The sequence below is a fragment of the Puma concolor genome, chromosome C1 (genome assembly GCF_028749965.1).
Source record: "Puma concolor isolate L17-30 chromosome C1, mPumCon1.1.hap2, whole genome shotgun sequence".
NCBI classification, from domain to species: domain Eukaryota; kingdom Metazoa; phylum Chordata; class Mammalia; order Carnivora; family Felidae; genus Puma; species Puma concolor.
The window spans coordinates 107,113,244-107,135,763 of NC_141674.1; the positions used below are offsets into that span (position 1 = coordinate 107,113,244).

Sequence of the window (22,520 nt, forward strand, 5' to 3'; positions counted from 1 at the left end):
AGAGTGTGAGATCATAACCTGAGCTGAAGGCGAACGCTTAACTGACTGAGCCACCCAGGCACCCCTGATGTTTATATATACTCTCTAAAATGTGCTAGGATGCAAAGAGCTTTTACCGCAACAAACATGCAATTCCGTTTGGTAGAGATCTAGCTAAAGAGGTTATGTTTGATTAATGTTTGACCAACTCCGTATCAAAGGTCTGACTTTTCTTTCTGAGCGAGACTGCTAGAATAAACAACCTTGCTTCTGCCTCTCTGTGTGGCTGAGCAACACCAACATGCATATCTTACATGGCTTATCTTCTTCATTCTTCCCAATGTTGAATTGCCACCATGTGGGTACAATGGGATCTGTGTTATAGATGAGAAAACTGAGGCTCAGAGAGGTCAAGTAGCTTGCCCAAGGCCACAGAGTAGGTGGCAAAGCAAAAGTTTGAACCCAAGTCTTTCTGACTCTGAATCTCTTGCTCTTTCAACAACGTATTGCTTCATGTAGTTTGAGAGGTAGGGAGGGACTTTCTAGTTGGAAGATGAATTATAAGACTTTGTAATATGCCGTGGCATAGAACCTGTCTACCAGGATTTTGACTTTCTCCTTTCAGCTTGTTTAACTTAAACTGAGAAAGTGTTATAGGACTGATACTAGTTAATATTTATATAGTGCCAACTATATACTGAGCATTGTTCCAGGTGCTGTAGGTGTAGTAAATTAATCCCAGAGCAAACTATGAGGTAGGCTCTATTATTGTCTCCATTTTATGTAGGAGATACTGAGGCACAAAGAGGCCCAAACTTACTCAAGGTCACACAGCCTGTAAGTAGCAAAGCCAGGATTAGAACCCAGAGTCTGGGCTGTTGCCTCTCAGGGAGGCACTGTTGCTCTCTGACCAGGAGAATGACGACACTGGGTTCTCAAAGCCGATTCTGTGACTTCTTCCCTGTTCACTCAGTTTAGTGATTTGACTAGAGGCATAGACTTTGGAGTCAGACCTGGGTATGAATCCCAGCTCTATCACTTACTGTGGTATGACCTTGGACAAATTACTTCTCTTCTCTACCTGCTCAGTTTCTTCATCTGTAATATAGAGACACTGACAATACTCAACTCAGAGTCTTTGTGAGGGTTGAATGAGATAAAGCCTATTAAGAGCTCAGCAGGAATGCAGGGCATTGGATAATGGGCAGTAGTTGTTATCAATGTATGGTGAAGTTGTCAGTAACCAGCAGGATTGGAGCATGGGTCTGCTTAACTCCCCCCCGGTGCTCAGCAGGCCTTGCTTGTAGACTTCCCGGATGCTGTCCGTGGACCCGTCAGTGTTCTGTCCACTCAGGTGGCTCCATTGGCTCTCCCTCCTCCTGTCCGACTGTGATAGCAATCAATGCAGAGAAGGCAGCAGCAGGACCAGACTGGGAGTCGGAGACCAGAGGAGTAGGGGTAAGGAGTCAAGACCTGGTCCATGGAGTATAAGTCAAGGCCACAGGCGTGGCCAGGGTCACACACCTAACCCACAGTGTTGCCGGCCCCTCCCTGCGGGAATGTGCAAAGTCTACGGGCTAATGTCAGGTCCACCTCGGGTCTGGTTTAGACAAATCCTTGTATATAATGATTCATCACAGGCAGTCTTTTGGAAGTCTGCCATCCTAGCCCCCAGCCCTAGAGGCTAGATATTGATGATTTTGCATAGATTTTGAAGGTGCATCTAATACTTCTATTTTTCATCCATTTTTAATCAGTTTGAGTCCTGTTACTTTTTTTTTTTATAAGTTTACTTATTTAAGTAATCTCCACACCCAGCCTGGGGCTCTAACTCACAACCCTGAGATCAAGAGTCTCATGTTCTACCGACTGAGCCAGCCAGGTGCCCCAAGTCCTGTTACATTTCTGTTTTTGTGTCCTGGCCCTTCTTTTTGTGACCTGAGAATGCCCAGTAGCAGTACTGCTCCTCAGAAGGCTGCAGGAGTGTAGAAGGTTCTAGATTTCTCAGGGTGGTCTGAGAAATCATAGATTAGAGAGAATCTGTGTTAAGGAGAGAAGTCGGGATTGTTACAGGTAAACTGTGGGTGTGCTTCAGGCCCTAAGGGGAAATAGGGCCATAAGTTAAAGTGTGATTAGATGCTGGCTGAATGGGGGCAGCTCTGAGAGTGAGAGCCCAGAAGGTGTGGTAAATGGTGGGAGTCCAAGGGCAGAGCATGAGGACTCTGGGCACTTGCCACATGGGGTTGTTGGCATGGCATGGGGTGAGCCTCACTGCCTAATGCAGGCTTCTCAACCAGGTCCCCTAAAGAATGGCTCCCGGCAGAAGAAAGTGAACACGTGTGTGTGTGTGTGTGTGTGCATGTGTGTACATGTGGGGGAGGAGGTGTCTGAAAAGTTCAGCCAAAACTAATACCCTGTAGGAGAGAATTGTCTTTGAGGTCTTATGTTTTATACTGGAGATCTGTTTATTTTAACATAAAACTGTTTGAAAGGACAGCATCAGGTAAAGTGGGTGTTCCCTGCTTATGCTGTAACTTGAGTAGTCTGTCACTGCCCCTCACCCCAGCCCCCAAAGACACAGTGTGAGAAACACAGCTTAGGGACCTGGAGTTGGGGTATTTTGTTCCATCCTATTCTTACCTTCCCATCTCTTGTACTCTGGTCCAGATCTCAGCTTCTCTCTCTCTCTTTTTTTAATGTTTATTTATTTTTGACAGAGAGAGAGAGAGACAGAGCATGAGTGAGGGAGGGGCAGAGAGACAGGGAGACACAGAATCCAAAGCAGGCTCCAGGCTCCAAGCTGTCAGCACAGAGCCTGACGCGGGGCTCGAACTCACAGACTGCGAGATCATGATCTGAGCTGAAATCGGACGTTCAACCAACTGAGCCACCCAGGCGCCCCAGATCTCAGCTTCTCTTAACTTAGGTTATTATGATGTGCACTTAAAATCCTTAAAAAAAGCCCACAACATTGTGATGTAATTATTAAAACAATACATATTTACTAAAGACAGGATAGTTCTCAAGAACATTTAAAAAGCAATGAATTATTTTTTATAAAGGTATTTTTTCTTTATTTTGAGAGAGAGCGAGTGTGTGCGTGCACACACACACACACACACACACACACACACACACATGCAAGCGGGGGGAGGGGCAGAGAGAGAGGGAGAATCCCAAGCAGGCTCTGTGTTGTCAGCACAGAGCCCAATGTGGGGCTTAAATCCACGAACAGTGAGATCATGACCTGAGTTGAAATCAAGAGTCAGATGCTTAACTGACTGAGCCACCCAGGTGCCCCACAACCAATTAATTTTTAAAGTAAAATTTTATTAAATTTTTTGTATCATGGATTCAAATTCTAATGATATGGAAGGACACATAAATATTCTCCTTCCTACTTCCTGTTCCCCTGCTATCCTGTTTTTTCTTGGAAGCATCCCGTTTTATCAGTTTCTTGTTTAATTATGGACATGTATTCTCCACTATGATTTCCCCCCAAATGGTGGCTTTTTAAAAAAAATTTTTTTTTTAATGTTTATTTATTTTTGAGACAGAGAGAGACAGAGCATGAACGGGGCAGGGGCAGAGAGAGAGGGAGACACAGATTCCGAAGCAGGCTCCAGGCTCTGAGCTGTCAGCACAGAGCCTGACGTGGGGCTCAAACTCACGGACTGTGAGATCATGACCCGAGCCGAAGTCAGATGCCCAACCGATTGAGCCACCCAGGCGCCCCGCAAATGGTGGCTTAATGGACATACAGACAGAGAGACACACACTGTCCTGAGCTTTATTTTTTGCTTTAACGTGTATCTTGTGAATTTTGCAGATCAGCATATTGAGGTGGGTTGTTTGTCACTATTGCCCAGGGAAGCAGCAGGCTCTTCATTGGTCGGCATCTCTCCAGTGTCTCATAGTGTCTGTCATAGTGTGTCAGATTAATTGTGCTGAAATGTCCCTCCCTTGCTCAAACCTACCTGCTTCTCTTCCCTCCCCCACCCCTCCAGGAATGACAAGGTCCTTCTCTTCCTGCATCTGATAGCACGCCCATCCCAGCCGAGCCAGGCCTCTCTGCTCTTTCTTGCCTTTTCCATGTTTTCTGTTCCTCTCTGCTCTTCCCACCCTGCCGTGCGCAAAGTGGATCTTCCTGTCTGTTCTTTTCTCCTGGATCCTCTCTCCATGAAACCCCCAACTCGGTGCTAATGGCGGCATTTACCACTCATCACTCAGGCTGTGTCTTTGCCTCACATTGTCACCCACGCACTGTTGATATGTGTAGCTCTTGTTCCACCTGACCGTAAACCCTGTGCAGACCAGCGACCACATTTTCTAAGTTGTTTGCTACTTCCTTGGTGCTTTTAAATCACATCGTGGAAAGGAAATTTCATTACAGGAAATCACCTGTAAAGTGGGAACAGTAACAGTACCTACCTCATAAGTTGAAAAATTTGTAAGAAGGCCAAGAAACCTGGCTCTGAGTGCTGACTCACCCAGATTGGGGGTAGGACAGAACAGAGTCTTCCCTACAGAGACCCAAGCTGAATCCTGCTCCTTGTATAAAAACTGGCTTGAGGCTATATACTGTTAATGCTCTTCAGAGCCTTGATGGATGTGCCTAGAAGAGGTTGAAATGAATAGGTTGAACCTTTGCAGGAGGAAGCCTCAGTGCAGGGCTGATCATTGATTAGCTGCTCAGGAAACATGACAGATAAGATTTTTAGATTCAACAGTACAAGTTCTGTGGTCCAGAGAGCTAGCTGAAATGATTTTTCCTCCTTTGGTCAATCTTATGTAAAGGAAGGATGCATAACAATATTAAAGAAAATGTTAATGACATCACCATTTAAACATTTTTATTTGTTTATTTATTAGAGAGAGAGAGAGAATGAATCCCAAGCAGGCTCCAAGCTCAGCACAGAGCCCAATGCAGGGCTCGATCCCATGACCCTGGGATCATGACCTGAGCTGAAATCAAGAGTTGGATAGCCACCCAGGTGCCCCAGTGACATCACCATTTTTACTTTTACATAACTCCTTCCAGACTTTGCCCACTTTCATGCATAAAAAATATATAGGGTAGCTATAGTCAGAGTGAACATATCGTTTTTCAGCTAAGTGGGAATCTTGATAGGAAACAAGAATTAGTGTTCCATGAAGGCATCTTCCTCACCCAGATCTTGTGGCCCTATCTTGATTTTCTCCCTCTCTTCATTTTGACCTGACTTGCCAGAGGTCTGTTTTTTTTTTTCCTTTCTTCTTTGTTTTCATTGTTTCTTAGAAAGATAAATATAAGTCCCTACCCTTATTTATCTTTTGTAAGCTGGAATGTGATTGGAATGTGACTGCTGGAGGAAAGTGGGAAGAACATTCACAAGAACATATTTATTGTCAATCACCCCCTATTAGACAAAGGGGTTATTTCTGTCTCCCACAGGAATAGAGATAATCCAAACCTTAGATTTGTAGAGTTTTTAATCCAGTGACCTCACTCACCACATTTCACATATCATTTACTATTTCCCAGTTGTCATTCATTTATCACCTACCTTTTCTATCTCATCCACATGTAATTTCTCACATGAATATACTCCATTCTAACCTCCCGGGAACTCTGTGTTCTGGGCATTCCTTTATGCCATCATTACTATGTCCAGGGAGGTAGCAGAGAAGAGTGGCTAAAACTGTAGATGGTCTAGGTTCAGATTCTGCCTCCACCACTTAGCTCCAGGTCATTAGCTTGCAGGTCAAATCACCTGCAAGGTAGGAACGGTAACAGCACTGGTTGTTGGGAGGAATGGAGGAGTTAGTACTTGTATGGCACTAGAACATAGTAAGAGCTCAGTGAATGTTAACTGTTATCTGATTTTTTTCTTTTTTTTTTTTTTTTAATTTTTTTTTTCAACGTTTATTTATTTTTGGGACAGAGAGAGACAGAGCATGAACGGGGGAGGGGCAGACAGAGAGGGAGACACAGAATCGGAAACAGGCTCCAGGCTCTGAGCCATCAGCCCAGAGCCCGACGCGGGGCTCGAACTCACGGACCGCGAGATCGTGACCTGGCTGAAGTCGGACGCTTAACCGACTGCGCCACCCAGGCGCCCCTATCTGATTTTTTTTCTAATCTTCAAAGACCAGACAGCATCCTACCTCTTACCTGTAATCTTCTCTGCCTAGTCTTGCCCCGCACATAATGATCACTTACTCTTTTGATAGTATAACTTATTTGATACTTAATTTACGCAGACAGCATTCTGAGACAGTTGCATAATAGAAAGAAAAACAACATCTGAGCACATTTTGACATTGTCACTTTCTATGGTGCTTTGGGGTAGTTACTAGTGTCTTGGTTTTGCCCTTTGTAAAAAAAAAATGTATGTTATAAAACTTAACAAGTTTATTGTGAGAGCTAAGTAAGATAACACTTAAGAAGTATCTCATACAGGGGCTCCTGGGTGGTTCAGTCAGTTAAGCAGAGCCAGACATGGGGCTCGAAATCATGAACCTTGACATCATGACCTGAGCCAAAAACAAGAGTTGGATTTGGCTCAGGTCTTAATTTCAGGGTCGTGAGTTTGAACCCTGCACTGGGTTCTTTGCTGGGCATGAAGCCTACTTTAAAAAAAAGGGGGGGTGGGAATTAAAATAATCTCACAAACTTCTTCCTGGAGACAAGTTTCTCCAACAGTAACTCCTACCTTAGAAACTAAAATACAGCTGGGCATATTTCCTTTAGTCTTTGGCCTGTGGGTAGACACACATATTTTAAAAAGAAAGGAATCACATTATACACCAATTTTGCAATCTGCTTTACTTTACATAGACATTTCCCCATCTATTTAATATTTTTCAAAGTCATGGTTTTCATGAGTTATATAGCATCCCAGATACATTTATACTTAACTTATTGGACCTTGAAGTTGTATTTAGATTTTAGCTATTCTAAGGATTGCTGCATCAAATATCTTTGTGTATGAATCTTTGTAACGATCTTTTGCTACTTTGTTAAGATAAATTCTCCTGGGAATAGAGACATTGGGTCAAAGAAAACACATTAAAGGATGCTGGTACACATTGCCAAATTTTGCCTCCCACAAAGACTGTGTAAATTACATTCCTGTCAACAGTGACCATGGGTGCTTGTCACATCTCACTGTTGCTGATGATCTGTTGTGTTGTTACTTAATTTTTTGTCTGCTTTGTCATTATCTTTCAACAGATTGTAATCTTGAACAGGCACTGTGGGCGTCTGTGTATCCAACACAAAACTTTACTCACTGTCATTCACATAGATAGCCTTTGTAAATATCTGCCAAAAGAATGAATTTCTCTTCACAAGTATCCCTCTGGGGTTAAGAGCTGGGGAATATACTTGAACAGTCACTTTCAAGTTCACGTTGAGAGAGAGGTTTATATACTTGCCCTTGGTCTCCCATGGAGATGGCTTGGCTGGAAAAGTATTAAATCACAGGTAATTGGCTCATGTTCAGGGGGCTTGGAGAGGGGCATGGGGTACAAGAAAGTGAGCTATGTTTCAGGGTCAGCTCTGCAGCATGCTGGAAACTGACTTTCCACACTGTCACCCATTCTTTCTTCATGACTAGGTGTGGAGAGGGGCAGGATCTGTTTTTACAACTCAGCTGTGTAGCAGAATGAGTGGAATTTTCCAGAGGTTCCTCTTAATGGCTGTTGGCATAATCGCAGCTTTGCCCTCTGGGAGTCATTAGGCTGCGGCTCTTGAAGCCTAGACGGCTGTTTCAGTAGGTCAGATTGTGGGATCCATGTGTTTATGTTGGCATGGAGAGTCCTGTAGGGTTTTGAACCATAAATGTTGTTTTTATTTTCCTTATACTAGCTCAAAACTATATGTTTTGAGCAATGGGGCTAACATAACGGAAGTGTGTTACTCTCCCCTTCCCCTACCAGCTCCAACATGTACACACATATGCTGAACACAGTGGCCCAGATGATTCCCTGGCACTTGGTACTTTTCGAAATGCCAGAGAGTTTGGGGTCATCTCCTGGGAATAACACATTGCTTGAGAGTTTCTTTGGAATCTCCATACCCACTATGAACATGAGTGGATACTTCCTCTGCCCTATCCCCCAGAACCCTCTCTCCTGGGCTAAAGAGGTTTAGAGTGTGAAAGCTTGCTGTGGATTTGGGGACATCTGAGCCCACAGTAGTATCTCTGTGTTACAGTTTCACTTGCCCATTTGTGAATTGAACACCAATTTCTTTTATTATTTATTTCACACATGTGCACTAGCAGGGGAGGAGCAGAGAGAAAGAGAGAGAATCCTAAGCAGGCTCCACACGGTCGGTGCAGAGCCCGACCTGGGGTTCCATCTCACGAGGTGAGATCATGAGATCATTTGGGTTGAGGTTATGACCTGAACCGAAATCAAGATTTGAACACTTAACTGACTGAGCCACCCAGGCGCCCTGAACTCCAATTTTATCATTCCCCAGTAAACACATTTGCCCCAGGAGGCCGGTGGTGTACACTAACAGGTAAATCCGGGCTGATACACATTCCTGTAGACAAAGAGATGGTTTGCTTGACTGTGATGAGTCAGTTTCTTCTCCGTTCCCTGTACCTGTCAGAGTTTATCTTTTAGAGCCTTCTTTCTGGAGAGCCATGGTTTCTTTAACCTACAGGTTGGAAGACTTCCCTTAGAATTAAGAATCACCAGTGTGGCAGACGTAGATCGTCCAACTGCTAACGTTCAAGGCTCCCTTGAAGCTAGGGCTCTGATAGGGTTGCGGTTCTGCTAACCAGATGCTCTTCTTTGAGCCTTGGATGTGGAGCCAAGTGCTGTGTGGAAAGAGGCCGGGGAATGGGTGTCTGGGTTGTGTGGTTCTGGACCTGCCAGTTGTAGCCAGGGCTTCCCAGTTCAGCAGCCCCCTTGGGGGCCGAGTTCTGTGACAGGATGACTTCCTGGGGTCAGTTTCTTCAATTGCCAACTCCCCTCCTCCATTTAATATCTTGTAATAAATCTCTCTTTGTAAACCAGATGGAATCCCATAGCTGCAAAGCTGCAAGTTGTCTTACCTTGTTCATGTGATGCCTGAGACAAAATAAAATGGTTGGAATTTTATCTTTGACCTTGATTTTATTACAGATTTCTTTTTCCCAAAGCTAGTTTTGGACTACCCTGTTCCCTTTTGCATGCTTTTCCTTCTACTGAACTTTTCCCGAGAATTATGTTGATATGTCCAATCATAAAAACAAAGGTTTCCATCTTCACTGACCTATTTAATTGGAACAATTTCATGTGCCAATTCCTACATCATCTCTCCATAAAACAGAATATTGTGTTATTATTAAGCATACAGCATGTACTGCACATATGCTGGAGCTTGAAATAGGGACAGACAGGGCTGGGGGAAATAGTTTGCTGGCTTTTAAGACATCAGTACTGGCACTTCATTTTCTTTTTTTCTTTTTCTTTTTTTTAACATTTATTTATTTTTGAGACAGACAGAGAGAGAGAGCATGAACAGGGGAGGGTCAGAGAAAGAGGGAGACACAGAATCTGAAACAGGCTCCAGGCTCTGAGCTGTCAGCACAGAGCCTGACGCGGGGCTCGAACCCACAGATCGCGAGATCATGACCTGAGCCGAAGTCGGATGCTTAACCGACTGAGCCACCCAGGCGCCCCTGGCACTTCATTTTCAATAGGAAAGGACCGCCCCACTGTGTAAGTTTCACTGGCCTGTTTCCTGCCATCTCAATATAATCATGACCTCTCGTGACAATTCAGTGTATGTTAATGAGCTGTTACTGAAGCATCACACTCTGTGTCTTGATCTTGTCTTATGGACTTATTTCTACCTGAGAATTTGCTGAAACTTTGTCAGAAAACTGGACTCTGACATCTCAGGTGTTCCAGGTACTTGTTGGGAAAGCTCTGACTTAACTAGACAAGACTGGGCTCCATAATTATGAAATCAGGGTATTTTCTGGAAGTGCTGGTAGGTCATAACTACAAGGGCAGATGGATCAGAGAAGTCAGACCCCAGGCCTCAGTGGAGAGGGCTTTCCTACCCTGCTGGCTCTATGGTGTGCCCTCTGCCCGCGGGCATGCAGACTTCTTGTGAATAAAGTGGGGACCCAGCATTTCTGAAGGAGAAACAAACATTTGTCCCAACTGAGGAACTAAAAAAAGAATTTGTTTATTGAGGGCAAGAGGATGCAGGCAATATAAAAATCAAAAGCTTATCTGGCTTTCACTGACTTTACTTTCTCTGCTTCTCAAATGGGGGTTGCATTTTATGTATACATTTTCTGAGGGTCCCAATCTGCTCATGGAATCCTTTATACTTGGTGGAGGGGGGGAGCTGCGGGGCAGACTTCTTGAGAGGCCCTCAGGAGAACTCTCTGGGTGGGAGTGTGGCTCAGTGCTGCCTACTTCTTTCCTTTCTGCTTCATGTGAACTACAAAATAGTCATTGCATGCGATGGTGAGCCCAGCGATCAGCGAAAAGAAGCTCTGGAAACCCACTCTGCCGTCCCGGCACTGGTCTAGGTCCTTCATTATCTTGTCCACAGCCAAGGGGTCTTTTTGATTCTGCAAAGAAGAACAAAGGCAAGAACTATCAGTCAGTGGCTGCAGTGGCCAGCTTCTCTGGTTTGTCCCACTGACAACCAGTAATAGAGTCTTCCCATTACCTGAACTCTTGTTTTAGGTTGTAAGTGGTCTTTGGACGTCCCCTACATGTGTTTTTCTGCCTTGAGAGAGCATTTCAGTAAATGCATATTTTAAGCTCAGAAAGAGGTTTTCCGTGGCATCATTTCGTAGAACTACAGGGATCTTAGGAACTGCCTATTTCTAGAAAGAGGAGATTCACGTCAGACAAGCTAAACCCAAGCCTTTTAATTCTCAGTCCACCGTGCTTGCCACCGTGACCCTGGCATGACCTTGTGAACTGCTCTGCTCCTAGTTCAGCTGTTTCCACAATTTTCAGTATCACAGGATTCTGCCTAAGAACCACCCTAAACTTCCCATTTTGTTTTTTTTTTTTTTTTTAATTTTTTTTTTCAGCGTTTATTTTTATTTTTGGGACAGAGAGAGACAGAGCATGAACGGGGGAGGGGCAGAGAGAGAGGGAGACACAGAATCGGAAACAGGCTTCAGGCTCCGAGCCATCAGCCCAGAGCCTGACGCGGGGCTCGAACTCACAGACCGCGAGATCGTGACCTGGCTGAAGTCGGATGCTTAACCGACTGCGCCACCCAGGCGCCCCTAAACTTCCCATTTTGTAGTGTGAGCCTACATTCTCTTAACACGTGTTTATTCCCAATGGCGTGGTCAAATCCTTGAAAAAGGAAACTCCTTAAGGAAAAATCTCTAAACATTAAAAAAGAAAAAATTAAAAAAAAATTTTAATTACCAAAAGTGGGGGGGGGGCACTTGGGTGGCTCAGTCAGTTGAGTGTCCAACTTCAGCTTGGGTCATGATCTCGCAGTTTGTAAGTTCGAGCCCCACGTCAGACTCTGTGCTGACAGCTCAGAGCCTGGAGCCTACTTTGGATTCTGTGTTTCCCTCTTTCTCTGTCCCTCACTCACTCATGTTCTGTCGCTTTCTCAAAAATAAATAAACATTTATGGGGCGCCTGGGTGGCGCAGTCGGTTAAGCGTCCGACTTCAGCCAGGTCACGATCTCGTGGTCCGTGAGTTCGAGCCCCACGTCAGGCTCTGGGCTGATGGCTCAGAGCCTGGAGCCTGTTTCCGATTCTGTGTCTCCCTCTCTCTCTGCCCCTCCCCCGTTCATGCTCTGTCTCTCTCTGTCCCAAAAATAAATAAAAACGTTGAAAAAAAAAATTAAAAAAAAATAAATAAACATTTAAAAAATTAAAAAAACAAAAAGATCTCAGAAGATAGTTTAGGGAGTAAGTTTCAGATCACTCCTTGTCCTGCCTAGTGAGGTGGGAAAGTGTGGCTGCTCCCACAGGGTCCAGACCATCAACCAGGGGGGGAAATATGGCCTCCTAGAGGTGTGCAAGTGTTCAGGGAAAGTCTGTGTAATCCCATCGATCGCGTACATGAGTGAGGAATCGCACACTCAGTGTCTCAGGTATGCTGGATGTGTACATCCTGCACTCAGAAATCCCTACGGTAAAGCAGCCATGTTTCCTACTTGTGGACGGTAGACTCCCTCCTAAGCCATCAACTACAACCCCCTCTGTGTGGCTGTCTTCACTTTGGGTGGGTTTCAGCTAATTCTGGCTTCACCCCCAGCTTCCTGGTTGTGGTCTGAAGGAGTGAAATTTGGATGACACAAGGGGTCAACTTTAGAAACAAAATACTCTTGTCAGTTCAGCGAGTGTGGGTGTGCCCAGAATTATGACCCGTGCCTGGAATAAATTACACTACCATGTTCAGTACTCAGTACTATACACACCCTTTATGTTTCTTCTGCTACAAAGCCTTTAGGGAGCAAGGGTCTGTGTCTCATGTGATATTCATCTTGGCTTCTAACATATGCAACAGCACAATTAACAGGGATTTAGGGGGCATCTAGGTGGCTCAGTTGGTTGAGCATCTGACTTTGGCTCAAGTCATGATCTCACGGTTCGGAGTTCAAGCCCTGTGTCGGGTTCTGTGCTGACAGCTCAGAGCCTGGAGCCTGCTTCAGATCCTGTGCCTCCCTCTCTCTCTGCCCCTCCCTGACTCATGCTCTGTCCCTCTCTCAAAAATAAATAAACATTTAAAAAAACCCAGAAAAACCAAAGAAAGCACAAGGGTTTAATACATGGGGAATGCCTTTGTGTGGTGGGCAGGCTTATAATGAACACATGTCCTTGCATTTTATGCTTGCCTGGAAGGATCACAGAAAGTGGAAGCATGGAGGTAATCATGCTCAGCCCTCTCATTTTTCAGGGGCAGGAACTGAGGCCCAGAAAGCCAAAGTAGCTTGCCCAGTGTGAGGGCAGAGCCAGACTTCTGGTCTGGGGCTATACCAGAGGGTGTGCAAAAGCAGAGCAACAGCATATTCTAGCTCTTTCTGGGATGGCATTGTGGTAACTGCAGCTGTGAGACTGTCATTAGGCTTTATACCTGTTTACTTAACTGGTATTGACGATGTGTAAATCAGAATGTACCGTAAAACCCTGTTTACTGAGCCAGGAGTCGGGGCTTGACTAACGTGCTATCCACCAGGCACATGACAAGAGACAGGACCCAGCCTTTTACCATCATCTCCTTTCACCCTTTAGAGGCTGAAGTCATTTTCTGCACCAAGCACAGTAGTGCAAGGAAAGAGGGACTTGCATTTCATGCTCATATTTTGTCAAGTAATGTTTCACCTTCCGTTAAACGCAACAACCATGTCTTGAGGGTCTATGATGTAAAAGGACAACTGTTCCTTGCAGCCTAATGTCCTGAGTGAGGTGTCAGAGCTGATAGCAGACTCCTCTTCCAGTCTTGATGGAGCCGTTGGTCTTTCAAACTCAAGTTGCGCTCCTGTGTTCTCATAGCTTTTTTTTTTTTTTTTTTTAAATCTCATAGCATTTTCAATGTGAAAAGCAGTTATTTCTGGAGTGACGCTTGGCTTTCATTCAGCAGATGCTTGACACTGTTCCTTTATAGAGTAGGAATAATATTTTTTTTTTAATTTTTTTTTTTTATTAAATTTTTTTTTTTCAACGTTTATTTATTTTTGGGACAGAGAGAGACAGAGCATGAACGGGGGAGGGGCAGAGAGAGAGGGAGACACAGAATCGGAAACAGGCTCCAGGCTCTGAGCCATCAGCCCAGAGCCTGACGCGGGGCTCGAACTCACGGACCGCGAGATCATGACCTGGCTGAAGTCGGACGCTTAACCGACTGCACCACCCAGGCGCCCCAGGAATAATATTTTAAAAAAGCCCTTATCTGAAGGGATTTAAGAGATGCAAAGTTGCTCAGAGTGGATATGACCAGAATGTGACAATGCCAGTGCCAGGTTTATGACCTGAGGTGGCCATTTCCTAGCTGATGACTCTCTGGTAAGAGGCTTTTCTTCGGTGACTCTGTCTCAGTGGATGCAGGTGACTCCACCTTGTCTTGTGGCGATTCATGTGCAGCTGTATTTCAGCTCCATATTGTAAGCCCCTTGAGGGCAAGGACTGCGTCTTCTCTACCTTCTGTTTCCCCTACAGTACCTTACAAACAGGAGGCACTCAATAATGTTTAATAAACGAATGAACAAGGACACCTTTCTACTAGTGGCTTCCACAGGGAAGGGATGGGAAGAGGAAGGAAAAGCAACCAGGGGCTAGAAGCACTGGTTTTCGTGTCTGGTTCTTTCTGAGCCTTTCAGCACTTACTTCCAAAAATCCAGGGAACTCCTTTTCCATGAGTACTCTCAGGTCCTCCTTTGTTAGGTAGCCTTTGTCCCCAGCAAACTTGTGGAACGTGAACATCATCGTTTCCATGGCGTGTTCCATTTGAGACGGCATTTTGATGAGGTCTGTTGAAACCTTTTAAAAGATGTAAAGAAAGAGTTTACATTAACTTTTAAGCCACACGTACTGCCAGTCTTCTGTAGGTAACTAGAAGGAAGATGAGTAATAGATCATCCATCAGACCCTTTTTGGCTCTAAAGTTCAACGACTCTGAGGCCCAGTTCACCCCCCTGCTGATGGAAGCAGGTACCTCAGGTATTGGTGCTCTGAATGAGGAATTTGTCTAGTTGCCCACTAATTCTGCATAAATCACCTAATGAGGAATAAAAACTCTAATCATTTGGATCATTTGGAAAAGCAAGGTCCACGTCCCTCTGTTTAACAGACAAAGCATCTGCAGAAAGAGCAGGCGTTTCATCTTTTCTCTTGGCACTGGCAGATGGGACTCTTAGACATGGCTGATACCAACCACCCACACACTCAAGCCTGGTTAATACTGAAAACTTCAACCCTCCAAGGTTAAGTAGGTAACCTGGTTCAGTGTAAGTCTAGGTTTAGCAACCCGTTTACAAATGAATTTTGTCTGCTGGGTATGTATTTTTTACTAAAGGTGTGAACTTGTGATTGCAGTAGAGACATTTGCATCTCCGGCAGTAAAATGCTGTTACTCAAAGCTACCCAAAGCTCATTATCTAGTTTCTTGAAAAGGAACAGGTAACAGGAGTCAGGACTCCTTTGGGGACCTGGTTTTTGGCAGGAAGGACAAAGAGCAAGAGGTTTCCATCAGAAAGTATTTGAAAGGAGGGAAGGGAAGCATATCAGATCACTATAGTCATGTATAATGATCTGGGGCATACACCCGGTACTTAATAGGAACTCGGTGAGTTTTGGCTTAATTGGAAGGAATGCTATGGCCAGAACAGAGCATTGTTGGCTAACACCGCCTAAGATCACTAGTGGATAGATAACAGGTTAACTTGAATAGAGACTGTAGTATACCACTTACAATAAAACAAAACAACAAAAACACCTCACAAGAATAGGTTTTGAGCACAGGCTGAAGGAGAGGCTAGTACCTTTCCCTGCTGATTTCAGTCTGGTTCCTGCTGCTGACAGATCTGTGTTCAACACAGATTCCTAAATGCTGCCTTTTACAGAGAAGGTGGAGTTAGTTGGTGACCCCAGGGATTGAGTAATTATACTTAGGGAATTGTAAATTCTATCCCCTTAATCCCCAGAAAAGTGCAGGAACCAGCATGCCAAAGAATGTGCTACTCTAGAGAATGCTATACGCCAGGATCTGGGATGATTCATCTGAAAGGCAGTTCTCTTGGAGAGATCAGCAAATTAATGCTTCAGCGTTTGCTGTGAGATGAATTCCAGGGGAGACACACCCTTTTCCCCTCTCTTCCTACACAGCCCTTGTGGTTTCAGAGGGCAGTCCACAGTGCTGAGATGGAGTTGCCCTTGCCTGGATTGTTCCGGAAGTCCAGCAGTGTAAGAGAACTGAACCAATGAGCCACCTACGGGAGGAAGACGTGGGAACCCACCCTAGTTCTGAAGTAACTCAGGAAAGAAGTTGGAGACCAGAGGTGTAAAAATACCTGTGTCTAAGCTCAGAGCGGGAGGGTATTTCACAACCAGTTCCCAAAGATGCCAGAAACTGCATTGGCTGCCAGACACCCTGTTCACCTTCTCCACAGAACAGAGCAGAAGGAAAGTGCACCACAAAGCCAGAGGACAAAGAAAGGGGACGCAGTAGTAGAGTAAGGACCGCTATAATAGGGGAACAGGCCGATTTAGGAACTTGTAAGAAACACAAGTTGTAAGCAGGAAGAAATCTTGGCCACCCTAGAGTATCTTCAAGAAAATGAGGCCGGTCTTCCCTGAGTGAACGCTCAGGTCTCCGGTCCTTCCAGTCCCCTGCCCCGGGTCCTTCCAGTCCTACCCCTCCTTGCCCACTTGCTGTTTTATTCAGCACATGGGCCGTGAGTATGTGAGTATGGCAGGCACCCAGCTGACTCCCTATTTGTCAGGTAGACCTTTTGAAATGAGAATGCAGAACAGTGACTAGCCAGGAATCTAAGTTCATGAAGGTGAAATAACTGACTTTGGACACCAGAGGAGATGCCCATGGTCTCATCGGGGACCAGTGCCCATAGAGCACTGAAAAGGGCAACGAGCAACTTATTGTTCTGAAGGAGGAGCCAGTGCACTGGTTTTAAAGTAAGACGAAGGAAAAGCGGGGACAGTGAGGATTAGAAGTGTTCTCTTGGCCAGTGGAGGAGTCACAGAACTCTCCCACGGAGTTGGCAGCCCTCTGGTCTTGGGTGGGGCAGACTGTAGGGCTGACCATTGGTTGCTAAAGTCGCAAGCCCAGGGACCTGAATCTGGCACTTGGATCTTCCCAGCCGCCTGACATGCTCCACTCCTGGGCAAGAGCTTGATAAGCTCTCATGGGGGCCTGGGCCTGCAGCCGAGAGGATGGCAAGAGGATGGCAGTGTCCTCTCTGTGCCTGAGACAAGCTACTCCTGCATTTGAAACACCCTTTAATCGGTTTCCTGTTGGCCTCTCAGATTTAAGATCCTCTACGTCAAGAACTGTGAATTTTTCTGTCTATGAACCACAAAATAAGCATCTGCTAAATGAATAAGTCAGACAAACCCCTTGGCAGGGCCCGAAGTACCTGTGTGACCACTCAGGTCTGGACTGAAAACTGTGTAGCTCAGAGCCCAGCAGAAGGACGTGAGGCTGGGAAGAGCTGGGGAAGGGGCCCAGGGGCCCTGTGAATCCATCAGTAGAGTTCAGAGGGAAGCGCATTCCAGGAGTGCAGGGAAAAACTGTCCTGCTAAACAGGTCTGGCCAGACCCTGAACAGGACTTCTTTCTCTTCTGACTCCTGCTGTTTTCTTGTGTTTTGTTTCTCACTGTGAGCCCCACAGGCTATAACTACCTCATCGTTTTCTCATTTTTTATTGAACCATTTTATTCTGATGTCTGTGTAACCTCCCTACCTGTTTGCCTTGGTAAGATGGGGGCTCAGAACTCTGTAGTCTTTCTCTGTGTAGTTTTCTCTCTCTTTTTTTTTTTAATTTGTTTTAATGTTTATTTTTGAGAGAGACAGAGGGCAAGTGGGGGAGGGGCAGAGAGAGATGGAGATGCAGAATCCAAAGTTAGCTCCAGTCTCTGAGCTGTCAGCACACAGCCAGACGTGGGGATGGAGCTCACTAACTGAGATATGATCTCACCTGAGGTGAAGTCGGAGGCTTAACCAACTGAGTTACCCAGGCGCCCCAAGTGTACTTTTCTTTATAGAAAAGAATTCTGGACTCCACAGATTTAGTCACAGTGATGGGAATTAAACTTTCCATTTCTTGTCCTCTTAAAATGAGCACCTACTGTGCATGTCTGGTGTTAGGCTGGTGCGTTCCCACACACACACTCTCTCTCTCTCTCTCCATGGTGCTTGCCTTTGGGGGAGTTCACCAGCTAATGGCATACTATTTAAAAAGTCTAGTTAATTGTGTTTCTGTTTCTTCTCCCACTAGATTGTGAGCTCCTTGATCAGGGTCCCAGTAGGTAGCAACCTGCCATCACAGCCTGCTCAATGAATTGGTAAGAATGAAATTGACAGCAATGTACATTTTGATTCTCCTGGGAGTAGCAGGGAGCCTCCTTAGAAATGTGTCTGCTCCTGAGCAATCCCAAATGTTTGCTCTGGATCCATGCCCAGATCCAGACCGTAATTTCAAAAAGGATACTTCTAAAGAGCAAGAGGCCTGATTTACTTTGCTCTTCTGTGTCTTGTCCATACCCTAGTTTTCTTGCAGCCCACCCAGAAAATAATTGGCAGGGTGTCAGTAAAAACAAACATCTGTTATTTAAAATGTGTTTAGGGTTTCCTTTCTTTTGCTGTGGAGATTTTGAAAAGAAAAGAAATTTTTTTAATTGAACACAGAAGGTGTTCCTAAATTTGATCCCTAAAGAGAATTCAGAAAAAATGAGTTGAGGCAATGGATCTGGATCCAGGCTGTCTCTCCCACCTTTCCCCAAGCATAAAACTTGCTCACTAAAAAAAGGAGGTAGCAGAGGGAAAATTCCAGATGTAATGCAATAGGAAGAAAGAACCCAGAAGCCTTCTCTACCCCAGTGGAGTACAACCATGTTTCTTTGAAGAATTGTCAGACAATCAGCATGAATTGGCAAACAATAGCCATTGTGACAACTGCTATCAAATCCATTGGTGGGTTGGGTGGTAGTTATTTAGTGAAAGGGTAGGAAGTGTTGAAAATTGTTTAAAAAAAATAAGTGAGTTCATTCTTTTTACTTTTGATATGAGATTCCTAAATCGTTAAGTCCCCAGGAAAATGAGAAGCTTAAGAAAGATGCTAAAACTTCACTTCAGCTTTCCCTGCACTCAGAGTGCTAATTTATACATCATAACCTGAAAGGATTCCATTGTTTCCCTCAACTTTGAAAGACTGTACTGTGTCCAAGGGCATACCAAGTGGGTAGTGCTCTTAAAAAGCCACATTTTTGGAACTGTCATTGGAAAGCAGGAAGGCACCCAGTTTCAGCTCCACCCAGCCCAAGGCCTGACCTCACTGGGGTGGCTGCTTAAGAGACTAAGGTTAGAGGCCAAGCATGGGAGGAAGAGGGCCCATCTGACATTGTTTGCAAGAGAAACCAGGGAAAAACATCACCTAGAAATCAGTATACTTTGTTTATGTCCAGTGCACCTTTAAGAAAATTTGAAGACCTGAAATAAACTCCAAATAATAGGTCAGATGAAGAAAGTAGCTTCTGGCTGTCAAGGAAGGCGTATACCATTTAGGAGAGACAATTAAATACAAATGGGATAGGAATCTGTAGGGGCAGAATGCATGAAGACATTTCAAATGAGTTACATGAACTCATTTCTGCCCCAGCCTCTGGTATTATCTTTTTCAATCTGCCGAAACATGTTGGAGGCAAAGATCTCTGTCCGTCGGCGTGTTTCCGTGAGCCTGGCCTCACCTGAAGTTCAGGATGTAAAGATCCGCTACTGCAGGTTGAATCTCAAGCTGCAAGGGGAAAAAATCTGCAGCAATTACCGCAAACCTCTTGACGGGAAGAGCGACCTCACTAGTGAAGCTTAGGCCACCTGCCAGCAGGCACGCGGGCCAATCATCGGATAGTGCTGTGTCTTACCATGGCTCTGCCAGTCTAACTGCTGCCCTCACCGACGGATCAGTCAAGAAACCTCTCCTTCAGATTGCCAGCCAGTCCTGGTGTGACTCACTTCCTCTTGGAAAATGCCCTCTGAGATGGCACAGTTCCCCTTTTCCTTTAGGGAGTGTTCTGTCCGGCCATCTGCAGAGAGTATCTGGAACCATCGCGGACCACACCCACATGGTCTCACAGCTGAGTCACCGGCCTGCACTAAGGGGATCTGGGAGCCCTTTGTGCTAACCACGCCCTGTGCAATGCTCTCAGCTCCCCTGGGGAGGGAAGGGGGTGTAGGCTTAATGTGTTCCAGAGTCTGGGCTAAGGGCTCTGCCCAGCTTGTAGCCGCTCTACTTTCCTCCCCAGCCCCACCCGACACGCCAGAGTCCCTGTTTCAGTTAGCTGGAGTCTAGATGGACAGTTAGCAGCGTCCAGGGCTGGAGGAAGCTACATTCCTTTGGCCAAGCTCAAAGTGGTGACCAGGTACCAAGGGCAGGTCTATCTGTCTCTTTGCACTGGGCCAGATTAATCTGGGTTGGGAGGTCCTTCATCAAACCTACTCTTCCCCCTCTTTATAGTTCCACTTGTGTAATTAAGATCGCAAGAAGGGAATCCTTTGAGTAGAGAAATCCCTTCATATATTCCCCTCCCCCCCAAAATCTCGCTAGCCAGGCTTATAAAGAAAACAAATAGACCTCCCCCTCTCCTGTCTGGCAGACAAACAACAGGAAGCCCAACCTGAAACATCAGGGCGAGGGACTGAGCAGTGCCCTTTAGGAAGGGATCTGCTGGCTGCCGGGCAGTCCAGCTCGGGGGAGGCCGCACACATCTGGACAGAGGTCAGCCTGCAGCCAGAGCCAGCGCATATGCCGGCCAGGACGGGGCGAATAGCTCGGGTGACGAGTGGAAAAGCAGGAAAGTGGGAGTGAGGAGAGATCGACGGAAAGGGAGGAGAGCGCAGAGGCCCCAGGCGTGGACACGGAGGTCCGGCACGGAGGACGAGCGCCCCTCCTCCACTCCGCGAGGATCGCGGCAGGGGCGCTGCCGGTCTCGCCGGGGTGTGGCCCAGGGCGCGGAGCGGCGGGCGCCCAGCGGACCCCGGCGCTGGGGCAGCCGATGGGGGGGCTTCCCCGCGCGCGGGGTCGCGGCCGGGCGGGGGTGGCGGGGGGGGGGGGCTGGGGAGCAGCGGGCTGAACTCACCTTGGCTGGAAGCGCGGCGGGGACTCTCGCTCGGCTGGGACGCGCGGGCCAGTGAGCAGAGCGTGGCGGGCTGGGAGCCTTAGTATGGGGAGTGGGGGTGGGGAGGGGAGGCAGGAGGAGCCTGGGCCGGTGTCCCGGTCCCTGCTCACCCCACCCCTTCCCCGCCCTCCTCTTCCTGTCCCCCCGCGCCCCGCGCGGGCACACGCCCTCCCAGGCGATGCCGTGGGCCTCACGCCCAGCCTCCGCCCGCTGTCACCTCGGCGGAGAGCGTTCTTGTGCACGTCCGTCCCCACTCCAGGGCTCTCGGATGGTTCAGGACACCCCCGCCCTGGGCCGTGCCCTTCCTCTCGGGTTTGGTTTTAGAGAGGGAAGGCGCAGTCCTCAATCCAGCCGTTCTGCGGGTGGGGCGCGCTGCCCCACAACGGGTGTAACCTACAGGTCCAGGAATTAATTTCTAGACAACACTGCTGGGAGGGGCACGTGGAGTCCTAACCGTCGCAGGATGGTCGTAGTTCTCGTGTTAGGCTCAGCATTTCAGTCCCGAGGGTCTTCGTGGCCTGAGCCCCGCTCCACCTACTCCTGGTGCCCGTCTCTCTGGGTGGGGTATGAAGAGTGCCGCTTGGCTTGTTGGCGCCGTGGATACAAACCTTTTGTTCAACAAGGGATTTACCCCTCCTTAGGGATGGCTTTACGTGGTGGAAAACTCAGCTTGGCATTGTTCAGACCAAAGTTTCTAAGCCTCCTTTTTGTCCTGTAATTGGCTTGTTTGGTTCTCAAAGCCCTTTAGGAGAAATTTCTGGAAGAAATTTAGAGAAAACCTAAGTGTCTCCTACTGGATGGATAGTGTTCCCCCGCCCCCATTTATTTTAATTGTGGTTAGGGTTAAATGCAAACTACTAGCAGCTATAAAAGTCCCAAGTCCTGGGTTTTCCTTTGTTCCCAGGGGAGGTCCTGGGAGGAGTGAGTGATCCCAAAGGAATGAGCAGACTCAGGGAATCCTTTAAGTGCCACCATGTGACTGATCTTGGCTCTTGCTAGGAAACCCCAATTTGAATTTAAGCTCTCGCTCACGCTAGGTTCATGCAACCCTGGTGCTGACTGTTTAGGGAGGCTGTTCTTCAAAATCTTGCTGTATGCTTCCCAAGTTTTTCCCAGGCCCCAGGGTACAGTCAAGAGTGGAGAAAATCCTGGATCCATTAGTCCCAGGGAAGATGCAACTGAATTTAGAATGAGAACAACCTGTTTCTACACTCCCACTTACTTGAGTTCTTCATTTGATCCACAAATCTTTACAAATGCTTAGTTTCTGTGCTAGGTAGGCCCTGAGGACTCAGACATTAAAGACTCAGTTTCTTCCCTCAAAGATCTTCAAGTCTTGTCAGGAGATAGATAAGCAGTCAAAATCCAGTGTTCCCAGTGAATGGTAGAGGACACTAGGGGATACTTTGAGAATGTTGACCCTTGGAGTGGTCACAGAACAATTCCTGGAGGAGGCAACATTTGACAGCCATTTAAAAAATAACAATGATGGGGGCGCCTGGGTGGCTCAGTCAGTTGAGCATCCGACTTCAGCTCAGGTCATGATCTCGCGGTCTGTGAGTTCAAGCCCCGAGTCAGGCTCTGTGCTGACAGCTCAGAGCCTGGAGCCTGCTTCACAGAAGTGTCTCCCTCTCTCTCTGCCCCTCCCCCACGCATGCTCTGTCTCTATCAAAAAATGAATAAATGTTAAAAAAATTTTTTAAAAATAA

The 22,520-nt window shown here is 46.5% G+C and overlaps 2 protein-coding genes across 2 annotated transcripts in view; one reads left to right on the plus strand and one right to left on the minus strand.

Moving 5' to 3' along the window:
- Positions 1-22,520, plus strand: part of RIIAD1 (regulatory subunit of type II PKA R-subunit domain containing 1) — a 223,653-nt gene that overhangs the window by 200,400 nt on the left and 733 nt on the right. The gene's annotated exons all lie outside the window — the stretch shown is intronic.
- Positions 10,133-20,926, minus strand: S100A10 (S100 calcium binding protein A10). Its single transcript, XM_025932851.2, has 3 exons — positions 20,773-20,926; positions 14,290-14,442; positions 10,133-10,550 (listed from the first exon to the last, which is right to left on the minus strand). Exons 2-3 carry the CDS (start codon positions 14,419-14,421, stop codon positions 10,389-10,391), a joined length of 294 nt encoding a protein of 97 aa, XP_025788636.1. The 5' UTR covers positions 14,422-14,442; positions 20,773-20,926; the 3' UTR covers positions 10,133-10,388.

What these genes read in the sequence shown, in the direction of transcription:
- S100A10 (XM_025932851.2), bottom strand. Translation starts at nt 14,421, where the DNA reads ATGCCGTCTCAAATGGAACACGCCATGGAAACGATGATGTTCACGTTC. An exon ending in AGTTCCCTGGATTTTTGGAA is followed by an intron (nt 10,551 to 14,289) that starts GTAAGTGCTGAA and finishes TCTTCTTTGCAG; the next exon opens with AATCAAAAAGACCCCTTGGC.